General features: G+C 48.2%; 1 protein-coding gene across 6 annotated transcripts in view; it reads right to left on the bottom strand.

The window, feature by feature from the left end:
- CEACAM1 (carcinoembryonic antigen related cell adhesion molecule 1) overlaps nucleotides 1–13225 on the bottom strand; it is a 22365-nt gene extending 9140 nt beyond the window's left edge. For 3 of the 6 annotated variants that reach the window (XM_025366225.1, XM_025366228.1, XM_025366226.1), the window contains exons 1-5: nucleotides 13023–13225; nucleotides 11786–12145; nucleotides 6104–6382; nucleotides 5448–5702; nucleotides 2801–3088 (exon numbers count right to left, since the gene is read on the bottom strand). In XM_025366225.1, coding sequence (XP_025222010.1) covers nucleotides 2801–3088; nucleotides 5448–5702; nucleotides 6104–6382; nucleotides 11786–12145; nucleotides 13023–13086 — 1246 coding nt within the window. In that variant the 5' untranslated portion in view covers nucleotides 13087–13225. Of the gene's footprint in view, nucleotides 1–2800; nucleotides 3089–5443; nucleotides 5703–6103; nucleotides 6383–11785; nucleotides 12146–13022 lie in introns of all 6 variants that reach the window. The other 3 variants (XM_025366230.1, XM_025366231.1, XM_025366229.1) reach the window with 2 other exon arrangements.
- Nucleotides 13226–13632: the final 407 nt, after the last annotated feature.

Genomic DNA, 13632 nt, shown 5'->3' with positions numbered 1-13632 from the left:
AAAAAAAAAAAAAAAAAAAAAAAAAAAAAAAAAAAAAAAGCATCTAGATTGGAAAGAAGTACAATTATACCTGTTTGCAGAATACACTAACTTATATATAGAAAACCCTAGAGATCCCACAAAAAAAACTATTAGAATAATAAATTCAGCCAAGTGGCAGTATACAAAATCAACAAACAAAAAGTTGTATTTTTGTATACTAACAATGAACAATTCAAAGGAAAATTAAGAAAAAAATTATGTTTATAAGAGCTTTAAAAATACTTAGAAATAAACTTAACCAAAGAGGTGAAAGATTTGTACCCTGAAAATACAAAACATTGCCAAAAGAAATTAAGTAAGACATAAATGGAAAAGACATCCCATTTTCATGGATTAGAAGACTTAATATTGTTAAGATGACAGTACTACCCAAAGTGATCTACAGATTCAGTGCAATCTCTATCAAAATTCCAGTAATATTTTTTGCAGAAATAGAAAAATTCATTCTAAAATTTATATAGACTCTGAAGGGACCATGAATAGTCAAAGCAATCTTGAAAAAGAACAAAGTTGAAGAAGGGCTCATACTTCCTGGTTTCAAAATTTTTTACAAAGTTACGGTAATCATCACGCCCATAATCTTAGCACTTTGGGAGGTGGAGGTGGGTGTATTGCTTGAGCTCAGGAGTTTGAGACCAGCCTTGGCAACATGGTGAAACCCCACCTCTACAAAGAAAAGCAACAAAACTAAATGAAAAAACCCCACACAACAACAACACAACAAACAAACAAAACCCAAAAGCTACAGTAATCAAAACAGTATGGTACTGGCAAAAAGAAATAGAAACCAGTGGAATAAAATATAGAGCCCAGAAAGAAATGTTTGCATACATAGCCAAATGGTTTTTGACAAGGGTGCCAAGTTCATTCAATGGGGAAAGGATAGTCTTTTCAACAAATGGCATTGAAGAAACTGGATATCCCTGCAAAACAATGAAATTGAACCTTTATGTAACACCATATGTAAAAATTAATTCAAAATGCATAAAAGACCCAAATGTAAGAGCTAAAACTATAAAGCTCTTGGAAGACAGAGTGAAAACTTTGGAACTTTGAATCTGGCAATGATTTCTTGGCTATGACACCAAAAGCATAGGCAACGAAAGAAGAAATAGAGAAATTGAACTTCATGAAAATTAAAAGCTTTTGTGCATCAAAGCACATTATCACAAAAGTGAAAAGACCTCTTATAGAATGGGAGAAAATATTTGAGAATCACGTATCTGATAAGAGATTAATATCCAAAATATATAAAGAACTACTGCAACTCAACAAAAAGTCCCCAAACAACCTAATTAAAACATGGGCAAAGAACTTGAATAAACGTTTCTCCAAAGAAGATAAATGGCCAATAAGCACATGAAAAGATGCTAAATATTGCTAATCATTAGGGAAGTGCAAATCAAAACTCCAGTGATATACCACCTTACAACCATTAGGATGGCCCTTATAAAAAACAAAACAAAGCAAAACAAAACCAAAAAACAACAAATGTTTTTGAGAATGTAGAGAAATTGGAACTCTAGTGCATTACTGGTGGGAATGTGAAATGGTATAGCCACTGTGGAAAATGGTATGATGGTTCTTCAAAATTAACCGGAATTACCATTTGACCCAGCAGTTCCACTTCTGCGTATCTATTCAAAAGAACTGAAAGCAGGGATTTGAACAGATGTTTGTATACCCATGTGTGTAATAGCATTATTCATAATAGCCAAAAGGTGGAAGCAACCTAACTGTCCATAGATGGATGAATGGATAAGCAAAATGTGATATATCTATCTACACAGCGTAATAGTATTCGGTCTCCAAAAAGAATGAAATTCTGATACATTCTACAACATAGATGGACCTTGAAGACATTATGCTAAATGAAGTAAGCCAGATACAAAAGGACAAATATTGCATGCTTCCATCTGTATGAGAGGTACTTAGAATAGTTAAATACAGGGTGGGCACAGTGGCTCATTCCTGTAATCCCAGCACTTTGGGAGGTGGAGGCTGAGACCAGGAGATTGAGACCAGCCTGGGCAACACAGTGAAACCCCATCTCTACAAAAAAATTTAAAAAATTAGCCAGGTTGGCCAGGCGCGGTGGCTCAAGCCTGTAATCCCAGCACTTTGGGAGGCCGAAACGGGCGAATCACGAGGTCAGGAGATCGAGACCATCCTGGCTAACACGGTGAAACCCCGTCTCTACTAAAAAATACAAAAAACTAGCCGGGCGTGGTGGCGGGCGCCTGTAGTCCCAGCTACTCAGGAGGCTGAGGCAGGAGAATGGCATAAACCCGGGAGGCGGAGCTTGCAGTGAGCTGAGATCTGGCCATTGCACTCCAGCCTGGGCGACAGAGTGAGACTCTGTCTAAAAAAAAAAAAAAAAAATTAGCCAGGCATGGTGGTGCACACCTGTAGTCCCAGCTACTCTGGAGGCTGAAGTGGCAGGATTGCTTGAGCCCAGGGGATTGAGGCTGGAGTGAGCTTTGATCACACCACAGCACTCCAGCCTGGGTGACAGATCAAGACCCTGTCTCAAAACAACAAAATAAACAAAAAAACCCAACCAACCAAAACAAACAAACAAACAAACAAAACTAAGTATATTTGATTCAGAGCCTAAGCTCTTAACCACTTTGCAATTCTGTGTGCTATAATGGTCTCTTCATTGAGATTCTGCCTCATGTTGAGTTTTATCCATTTTGCACACCATTGGCAGAATAATCATCCAGGGACATATAGGAAGGGGTGAAGAGTCACTTACAGTTTACGATGAGCACGATGGGGTCGCTTCGGTTCTTACTGATTAGGTTGAAGACCTCACATGAATACTTCCCAGCATCCTCTCTCTTGACAGGGTTTATGCTGAGGGTGGCATTGTCCTGGGACAACTTCATCCTCTCTGAGGACGAGAGACTCTGGTCCTCGAAGAACCAACTGATGGAGATTCCAGTGTCATTTGTGGAGCAGGTCAGGTTCACAGAATCCTTATCTTCTGTGACTGTGGTCTTGCTGGCTTTGATTTGGGGCTGTGCTACTACTGGACTTAGTTCTGTGGACAAACAGAGTATCTGAGATAACCTCTTGAGAACAGGGTTGGGGCCTGGGGCCTGGGGCTATGCTCCTTTCCCTGAGATCTTAGCCAGCTCTCAGGTCCCACAGTGAGCTGTGCAAAGGTGACCAACCAGGGGATAGCCTTGACCCTCTGCAGAAGGTCAAGTGTCTTTGTTAGGTGATTATCTGTAAGGAGAGGGCTACACTTCCCTTCTGACTCCAGATTGTCTCAGAGTGACCCTCTGGGTATCTCTGTATCCCCACTTGGAATCCTCTTCTCAGCCTGCAGACTGAGCAACATCATCAGGTAGAATGTTTTGCCCACTGAGGTTTTTTTTTTTTTTTTTTTTTTTTTTTTTGAGACAGAGCCTTGCTCTGTCGCCCAGGCTGGAGTGCAGTGGCATGATCTCGGCTCACTGCAAACTCTGCCTTTCGGGTTCACACCATTCTCCTGCCTCAGCCTCCCGAGTAGCTGGGACTACAGGCGCCTGCCACCACACCCGGATAATTTTTTGTGTTTTTAGTAGATACCAGGTTTCACTGTGTCAGCCAGGATGGTCTCGATCTCCTGACCTTGTGATCCACCCACCTCAGCCTCCCAAAGTGCTGGGGTTACAGGCATGAGCCACTGTGCCCGGCCTCCCACTGACTTTTGTGTGACCCTTTCCTGGAGCTTTCTGTGATCAGGCCTCCTTCCTGTGACTGTCACTTTACATAAAAAAGGGAAGGTAGTGTGTTTTTTCATTAAATAATTTTTTAGAGAATGAAGTTGGCCCATCCAGTCTTCACGACCTTAGTATCTGGAGAAGTTCCAATCCGAAGGATTTCTCACTGTAAAGAGGAGTTTTACTTCCTGGTCTGTGGATAGAATATCACAGTGAAGGAGATTCCTAGAGAGTAGGCACAGTGTTAACAAAAGGCTGATATTCTAACCTTCTCTACAAATACACACTGTTTGGCATTGCCCATTCTCTCCAATGCAGAGCCCCTGTGGCTGAATCTCTGGATTTCTCCAAGTGTGAGTCACTTGCTGTGTTCTGTGCTATCCCACGTGCTGTGCCCACAGCCTCATACAGCTGGTGACTTCAGAGCCAGGACAAGCTCAGGGAGGCAGCCTGACCCAGGAGAGGATCAGGTGTTGACTGCTTTTTTTTTTTTTTTTTTTTTGAGACAGAGTCTTGCTCTGTCGCCCAGGCTGGAGTGCAGTGGCCGGATCTCAGCTCACTGCAAGCTCCGCCTCCCAGGTTCACGCCATTCTCCTGCCTCAGCCTCCCGAGTAGCTGGGACTACAGGCGCCCGCCACCTCGCCCGCCTAGTTTTTTTGTATTTTTTAGTAGAGACGGGGTTTCACCGTGTTAGCCAGGATGGTCTCGATCTCCTGACCTTGTGATCCGCCCGTCTCGGCCTCCCAAAGTGCTGGGATTACAGGCTTGAGCCACTGTGCCCAGCCTTTTTTTTTTTTTTTTTTTTGAGACAGAGTCTCTCTCTGTTGTCCAGGCTGGAGTGCAGTGGCGCCATCTCGGCTCACTGCAACCTCTGCCTCCCAGGTTGAAGTGATTCTTGTGCCTCAGCCTCCCTAGTGACTGGGATTACAGGCACGTACAACTATGCCTGGTTAATTTTTTTTTTTTTTAATATTTTTAGTAGAGATGGAGTTTTGCCACGTTGGTCAGGCTGGTCTCGAACTCCTAATGTCAGGTGATCCTCCTACTCGGCCTTCCGAAGTGCTGGGATTGCAGGCATGAGCCACCACACCCAGCCATTGACTGCCATTTTGATTTAGCTGGATTCACAACAGTCCACCTGGCCACCTTCCCCACACACCTGCGTCCTACCCCACATGGAGTCAGGGCAGAGCCAATCACCGGGCAAGCTGGGAGTAGAGCAGGGAGCAAAGTCTGAGCTGCTCCTCGCTGATGAAGGGCATTTCCTTCTCTCATTTAGGGAAAACTAATGTGAACCTGTTTTAAAACCTCACATATTCCTTATGTCTCATGGAGTAGGTAAAAGAAGGCCAAGAAGTTACAGAGAGGGACATGTCAGTGACAGAAGCAACTTGACCTTGAGGACCCTTTCTGCTTTCCTGTCTGTGGAGCCCCTCCTGCTACATGGGGCTTTCTGGGACTGAGAGAACCCCCTCCCCACATTCCAGGCTGGACCTAAGTTCAGCTGTGAGAAATCAGAAAAACAAAGGGAAGAGAGTCGGCAGAGATGAATTGAGAGGGTTCAGGGGAGAATTTGGACTTGTTTTGCCCGTTGGATACAGGCTGGAAAAGAAAATTTCTTCTCCGCTCCTATTTGAAAACCAGAGAGCTTGTACCCCAGAGCTTAGTGTCGATGCCCCAGGGATTACTTACCAGAGACTATGATCATCTTGACTGTGGTCCTGTTGCGGCCAGTGACTGAGTTACTGGCGTGGCAGGTATAGGATCCACTATTATTCACAGTGATGTTGGGGATAAACAGCTCTTGTGTGCTTTGCTGGAATGTTCCATTAATAAGCCAGGAATATTGTGCAGGTGGGTTAGAGGCCGCAGAGCAGGAGAGGCTGAGGTTTGCCCCTGGACGGTAATAGGTGTCTGAAGGGGAAATGGTGGGGGTATCCGGGCCATCTGGAGCAAATAAAATAAAGCCACAGGTGATGTCATCAGAGGGAAGGGGAAGCTCCTGGTCTGGAGAAGGGCCACAGTGTTCCTCTCTACCAAGTCACAACCCTGAAGTCCCAACCAAACCTCCGCTGTGTCCACTGAGTCTGGGTCTGAGACATTCACCTGTTTCTTCCATCACAGGCTGCAGACCCTGAGCCTCCCAGGACAGGAGCAGCCCCTCCCCTCCTATTCTTGGTCCAGGCTGGGACTGCCCAGGTTTGCTTGGGACAGGAAGTCATGGCCAGCCTGGGTGTCTAGAGTTAAGGGTCTGCGTCCTTAGACCTGAGAGGGACTGAGAGGCCCGGCCTCTGGGTGCGTGGATTTGGGCTGGCGGCCTGGGCCACAGAGGAACAGAAAATACTCACAGGTGACATTCAAGGTGACTGGGTCACTGCGGTTGGCACTCACTGGGTTCTGTATTTCACACTCATAGGGTCCTGTGTCATTCCTTAAGACACTGAGTAGAGTGAGGGTCTTATTGCCATTGGAGAGCTGCAGCCTGGAACTGACCGGGAGGCTCTGATTGTTTACCCACCACAGGTAGGTTGTGTCCTGAGCCTCAGATTCACAGGTGAAGGTCACAGCATCCTTGTCCTCCACGGGGTTGGAGTTGTTGATGGTGATGTTGGGCTTGGGCAGCTCCGCTGTACAGATAACAGAGAGAAGATTGCCCTGTGTGGCACCTTTGATTCCTCCACAGGCATTTTTCTTTTCTCTCTTTTTTTTTTTTTTTTTGGAGATGGAGCCTTGCTCTGTTGCCCAGGCTGGAGTGCAGTGGTGTGATCTTGGCTCAGTGCAACCTCCACCTCCTGGGTTCTAGCAATTCTCCTGCCTCAGCCTGCCAAGTAACTGGGATTACAGGCACATGCCACCATGCCCAACGGGCTTTCACTGTGTTGCCCAGACTGGTCTTGAACTCCTGAGCTCTGGCAATCCGCCTGACTCGGCCTCCCAAAGCGCTGGGATTACAAGTGTGAGCCACCGTGCCTGGCTGGGCATTTTTCTTTCTTTCTTTTTTTTTTGAGGCAGAGTCTCGCTTTGCTGCTGAGGCTGGGGTGCAGTGGCACGATCTTGGCTCACTGCAACCTCTTCCTCCTGGGTTCAAGTGATTCTCCTGCCTCAGCCTCCTGAGTAACTGGGTCTACAGGTGTGTGCCACCATGCCTGGCTAATTTTTTGTATTTTTGATAGAGATGGGGTTTCACTGTTAGCCAGGATGGTCTCGATCTCCTGACCTCGTGATCTGCCTGCCTCGGCCTCCCAAAGTGCTGGGATTCCGGCCAGGCATTTTTCAGAGTTGGCATCTCCCCACCTCTCAGCCAATCTGAGTCTTTAAAAGCCCGGCAAGTGTGTGTTTCACAAGACAGATGCACGATGATCTGAGGGCTCAGAGACCGTGAGGCCGCCTGCTTTGTGTGAGAGAAGCACAGACTTTCTCAAGTGTGAACTGAGCAGCAGTGTTGGGTCGTGGACAGACCCAGGACTGGGAGTCATAGCCCCCACCACTTCTGGTCTTTCCCTGACTGGCTGACGACTGCCTGGCCCACCTGTGGGTCCTCACCTGGAACGTGCAGGTGCTGGCTCCCTTCCAGCTTCACAGTCCTACTTTGCCCCACTAGGTGTGTTTTCTCTGCAGCTTCCCTGTCTAAGGACATCCTAGAGATGGGTAATGATGGGACTTCCCATTGTCCTTAAACCCTGAGGATACTGTGCAGCCTGGCCTGGGACTCTACGTTTCAGCAGAAATAACACAGGGAACACCAGGGGCAAGCCTGAAGGTCAGCTCAGTCGTCAGGCAGTGGAACCACAAGGTGGGGCAGTTTTTCCCAGGTGTTTAATGATGACTGACTTGAGCCAGTGACTCCTAAAGATAGAGCAGAGTCCAAGGAATGATCTAGAAAAGAGTGAGGGTGACAGGCAGGAGCTGCCTGGATTTAACAGCATAACTATGTTCCTTGACTTTGGTTTTTAATGTCCCTTCTTCCCCTGAAAAGGGCAGGTGACAGCACTGTGGATCTTTTCTGAAATATGTGGGTTTTTTGCAAATGCAGAATAACTGACTAGTGGAATGGAAGGAGCATGAACTTGCTGAAAATCTGACCCTCATGGACCGTGTGTGTTTGGTAGATCTGGGATATAAATTTGAGAAGTTAGATTATTCCATTTGTGAAAATTGTTATTAATACTCTGGATCTAACACCAACTACTAAGAGGAATATTTCTCTAGAGAGCATGATAAACTCTTAAACCAAGCTCTGAAGTCCGGTAGGATCATGTTATGATCAAAGAAAGATGCTGAAGTCAGTTTGAAATCAGTGACTCCCTGGGTAGAAGGAACTCCTGGGTCCTGTTAGGAAGACAGAACTTGTCAGAAAGGATATCTGAGGGTTCTCAATTGCATTAAGAGAGAAACGATGCCATATGAGGAGAAGTGATGTATGTTATGTTAGTAAATTTAGAAAGAGTTCTATGTTACAAATTCCTGTGGAAATTCAGGTAAAAAGAAGAGGAATCCAAAACAGTTGTGTGAAATACTTTCTTCCTTTTCTTTCAACCTTAGGAAACACAACTAGAGTTTGACCATATTCATCCAAATTGGGCAGAGTCTAAGTGAGACACTAGTGGCTAATGCATCTGCCTGTCCGAGAGATCCCACCTTATGACAATGGTGTCATCATGAGGACACAGATGTATGTGGAATGGGCAGCAAACCCATCAGACAGCACCTGCCTGGACAGCTCCACCTGGGGAAGGTCCCAGGAACCAGTAGAGGACCTGTAATCCCAGTTACTTGGGAGGCTAAGGTGGGAAAATCGCGTGAACCCAGGAGGCAGAGGTTGCAGTGAGCCAAGATCATGCCACTGTGCTCCAGCCTGGGAGACAGAGCAAGACTCTATCTCTTTTTTTTTTTGAGACAGAATCTCGCTCTGTCACCCGGGCTGGACAGTAGAGGATGTGAGCCCACAGCAGGACAGGGATGGAGTTGGGAGTCAAATGGGTGAAATGAGCCCATGGGCTTTGGGGACTGCAGACCTGTCCTTCTGCCTCTGATCCCCTGGTGAGTCAGTGTAGAGAGTGCACGGAGGAGTCGCTCGTCCCTGTCCTGTGGCCTGTTCCGGGACTCATGTTGGCCTCACTGAGGGAAAGAGCCCTGGATGGGAACACAGTGGAAGCTTGTTCTCCTGGTGAGCTGGGGACAGTGGCTCGTGATGGACCTGGCAGGGGCGGCTGCTCCGGGTTGTTTTCTGTGCCTTTCCTACTGCCTGGGAGGTGGGCCTGGCCACAGTGTGAGCAGGAAGGGAACAGGACAGTCAGCCTTGTAAGAGGGAGTGTCTGGGAAAGGCCTAAGGTTGGAGGAAATGGTGCAGTTCAGCTGGGATAAAAGGAGAGGAAAATGAGGACATGGAGGAGCAGAGAGAGAGAGTCAGAGATGCCCATGATAGTGAGCAGTGGGGGCTACAGTGACCTCAGAGACCCCAGCAACCAGGAGCCTCTGGTGTCCCAGAATCAAGACCAGGGAGCCCTGAAAACCTTCCCACAGCCGAGCAGCCCCAGAGAGTCACATGAAATGTGGTACTTGGGGTGGCTTTAGGGGCAGATGGTCAGGGGATGGAACATGGGTCTCAGTCCCTGGAAGGATGGGGAGCAGGCATGGCAAGAACCTCCCAGGATTCTGCAACCAGATCCAATCTCTAAAGAGGTCATGGATCATTCAATCATTCATTCATTCATGAGAGAACTACTGAGCGAGTGTGTATTTCTTGTTGGGCCCTGGCTGGTGCAGGGTGTGAGTGGGGAGAGAAAGCAAAGTCCTTTCCTTTATCCTCCTGTGGGAGTGACACCAACACATCAGGAAACACAGGATTTCAAGTCCAGGGAGCAGAGGCGTGGGTCTGAGGGGATAGGCCTGAACTTTTTTTTTTTTTTTTTTGAGATAGAGTCTCGGCTGGGCACGGTGGCTGACACCTGTAATCCCAGCACTTTGGGAGGCTGAGGTGGGTGAATCACGAGGTCAGGAGATCCAGACCATCCTGGCTAACACAGTGAAACCTTGTCTTTACTAATAAAATACAAAAATATTAGGCGGGCGCGGTGGCCTGCGCCTGTAGTCCCAGCTACTCCAGAGGTTGAGGTAGGAGAATGGTGTGAACCTGGGAGGCGGAGCTTGCAGTGAGCTGAGGTTGCACCACTACACTCCAGCCCGGGTGACAGAGCGAGATTCTGTCTCAAAAAAAAAAAAAAAAAAAAAAGAGATAGAGTCTTGCTCTGTCTCCCAGGCTGGAGCACAGTGGCACGATCTTGGCTCACTGCAACCTCTGCCTCCTGGGTTCACGCGATTTTCCCACCTTAGCCTCCCAAGTAACTGGGATTACAGGCACGCACCACCACGCCTGGCTAATTTTTTTTGTATTTTTAGTAGAGATGGGGTTTCACCATGTTGGCCAGGCTGGTCTTGAACTCCTGACCTCAAGTGATCTGCCCATCTTGGCATCCCAAAGTGCTGGGATTACAGGTGTTAGCCCCCACGCCTGGCCCAGGCCTGGACATTTCCGACACTGACTCTAATTGTTGAATAAGTTCCAGAATAAAACTTGGTTAATTCTCCATTTGATCTCACTCCCCAGACCAGGATCTCCCCTCTGGGCTGCAGATGCCTAAGAAGAAAGGAACTGAACCAACTCTGGTACTGGGGTCCACAGATGCCAAATAAGGCCCCTGGAGTAGAGGAGAAGTTGAGGCTGTGGTTGAAGACACATCTCCTGTAACTGATTTGCCAGTTATGGTCTGTGTGACCTTGATATAGTGACTGTATTTATTGCCACGTGGCTCAGTTTCCCCTCAGACCTCAGAAAAACAGTATAAATGGTTAAAGGTTTTGGCTTGTCTTGTGTCTGTGAATTAACGTTAAAATATTTGTAATTATTTGACCTCAGCTCGGCATAGGGGAGCTGCCCAAATAAACAATCTTTTTTTTTTTTTTTTTTTTTGAGACAGAGTCTCGATCTGTCACCCAGGCTAGGGTGCAGTGGTGTGATCTCAGCTCACTGCAACCTCCGCCTTCCAGGTTCAAGCGATTCTCCTGCCTCAGCCTCCTGAGTAGCTGGGATTACAGGCGCATGCCACCATGCCCGGCTAATTTTTTTGTATTTTTAGTAGAGATGGGGTTTCACCATGTTGGTCAGGCTGGTCTTGAACTCCTGACCTCATAGTCCGTCTGCCTCGGCCTCCCAAAGTGCTGGGATTACAGGCATGAGCCACTGCGCCCGGTCACAGCATCTATTATTGTTGGATTCTGTGAGAGTGCCTCTCAGCCTGATCCCTGGTGGACAAGGAGCTTTCAGGAGCATCCTGTCTCCTCTGTTCCTCCTCCTGGGGATGCTGCACTTCCTATGGCATCTCCTAAGCCCCCAGGGCAGTTGGCTGATGGCCTGGGGAGCTTGTGCATCTGTCCTCTCCAGGCCAAGACTAAGGTGAAGGATGAGGCTCTGTCCTTGCCCAAATGAGGCTCTAGTGCCTGAACCCTGGCTGGTTACCAGCTCTAGGAGCCACAGCCCTTGGATAACTCAAATTCTTGTTCCCAGTCAGCCTGGCCCAGGAGGCCACAATCTAGCACTGGCCCAGGCTTCTCAGGGTCACCAGGAGTCGAGAACCTTGGGATAGTGTGTTGGAGCAGAGGATTCCCAGGGCTGAGCTTGTCTGTGAGGATCCCAGAAGGCCCCTCAGGCCAGACCCTGACTGAGTCCTACTGGGTCTTTCTTAGGGACATGTTCACCAGGAGGGTCCCAGGGGGCTACACTGAGACTGGTCTCCCCTCGATAAGTTACCCACATCAGACTGTCCTTCCTCTGAAGCAAGTGTCTGCAGAATCAGGACTCTGGAGTAAGAAATTTGATATTTTGGTGTCTATCCCTTAGTGTGTGTCCTGCACTAAATGCTCAAACCTTAACGTGGGGTGTAATGCAGAGGGGGACACAGGCACAACCCAGGCCTGACAATCCCATGTGTGTGAAGTAGAACTAACCCCAGAGGTCATGGGGAATCACTCACGATATACCCGGAACTGGCCAGTTGCTTCTTCATTCACAAGATCTCCCTTTATGACTTGTAGGGTGTAGGATCCTGTGTCATTCTGGGTGACGTTCTGGATCAGCAGGGACGCATTGGAGTATATTATCTCTCGACCGCTGTGTGCGGGCCCTGGGGTAGTTTGATTAGTTCCTATTACATATGCTACAATTAGACGTTTGGCATCCACTCTTTCCCCTTTGTGCCAGTTGTAGCCAATAAGATTCTGGGACAGATTGTGGGCGAGTAGAAGAACCTCCTTCCCCTCTGCGACATTGAACGGCCTGGATTCAATAGTGAGCTGGGCAGTGGTAGGTGGGTTCCAGAAGGTTAAAAGTGAGGCTAGGAGAGAGGAGAGAGCATCGGTCAATATTGGGACCTATGCATTAGGGTGGAAAAACGGGGTCCTGGGTCCTGACCAGGTCTCTTCACCCCTCCACCTTGGAGTGTGTCTGTCCTACTGGGTCAAGGACAGCAGTGTGACTCCCATTCCCTTAGTGCCTCTGACCTTGTCATTTCCCTGGAATGCTCTTCCCCAGGGATCTGCATGGCTCCCTCCCCACTGCCCTCAGATCCTGCTTACATCAGGGTGTTCTTGGGAGATCCTTTCCCTGACATCTCCCCTAGAGACCCTGGGTCTTCTCTTTCTGACCTTTTTCTGCTCTGTTCCCTCCAGGGCTCTTGTCTACCCCTGACCTCACATTCTAGATCTCTTTGCGTGTCTGTCTTCCCCACTCATGAGAGCGTGAGCTCTGTGACGGCAGGGATTTGTGTGATGTTGGCTGCACCCCAGTGCCTGGGACAGGCTGCAGACTCCTGTGGATGAGTTCCTGAGCGTTGCCAGGGCCCTTCACGTCCTGGGGTTTATTGCCAATATCTGAGGTTGGTGGCTCAGGGCTCTGTTTAATGCCCCTTTTAAAATGTTTTCCTTAATTGTCACACTGACTTAAATTGTGATTATTGTCATCAGTTTTTGAAATTTATTGCTCATTGATGATTCACTTGGAAAAGGTAAAAAATGGGAGATCGTTTCTTCACTAACAGTTTCAGATCACTGAGACTTTCCTTTTATGATCTCTATCCCTCTTTCATGGCTTCTCTTCTATTTGGCTCCAAGAGAAGCCCTCTCTCCCCTTGCAGAGCCCCATCCTCCCCAGGGGACCCTAGCCGTTCTCTGTGCACCCTCCTTCCACCCCTTCCCAGGGAGTCTTCCCCTCACCTGTGAGCAGAAGCCCCTGCCAGGGGACACGCACTCTGTGCAGTGGGGTTGAGAGGTGCCCCATGGTGTCTGCTACTGGCTCTGTCTTCACCTGTGGTGGAGAGCTTGGGCTCCAGGAACGCTTCGTGCAGGGCTGCTGTGACTGTCAGCTCTGCTATTTTCTACCCTCTCTGCTGAGCCTCCTCCCTGGGGCCGGGAGCTTTGTCTGATGATGTGTGCTGGGGCGGGGTTTGCCCAGGAGGCTCTGTTTCTTCTCTTGTTCCTGCCCCTTTGTCCTTACTTTCTCTTTTCTTTCTGTCTACACTTTGGTTTCCCAGACCACACTTTGAGAATCAAGGCTGACGGGACCTCTGTCCTCATCAGGGGAGGAGGATCCCCCCTCTCCAGCACTGACCTCTATTGTGTCCTGGCTATGGGTCTGTCAGCAGCACACAGAAAACCCTGGCATATCCAAATGTGGTAATTATTTTCTTTGCGACACAGTGAGCTTCCAGGTTTCCCCATGCTCTCCAGCGCTCTGGGAAGGTAGGAAGACACCCAGCAGGAAGGTGACAGAGGTGGCTCTGGGGGATAGAAAGGGGCTCACTGGGGTATGACTGGGGAGGGACCA

The sequence above is a fragment of the Theropithecus gelada genome, chromosome 19 (genome assembly GCF_003255815.1).
Source record: "Theropithecus gelada isolate Dixy chromosome 19, Tgel_1.0, whole genome shotgun sequence".
NCBI lineage: Eukaryota > Metazoa > Chordata > Mammalia > Primates > Cercopithecidae > Theropithecus > Theropithecus gelada.
Note: the sequence above shows the minus strand (reverse complement) of the source record. Positions and strands in the feature narration are given on the sequence as shown.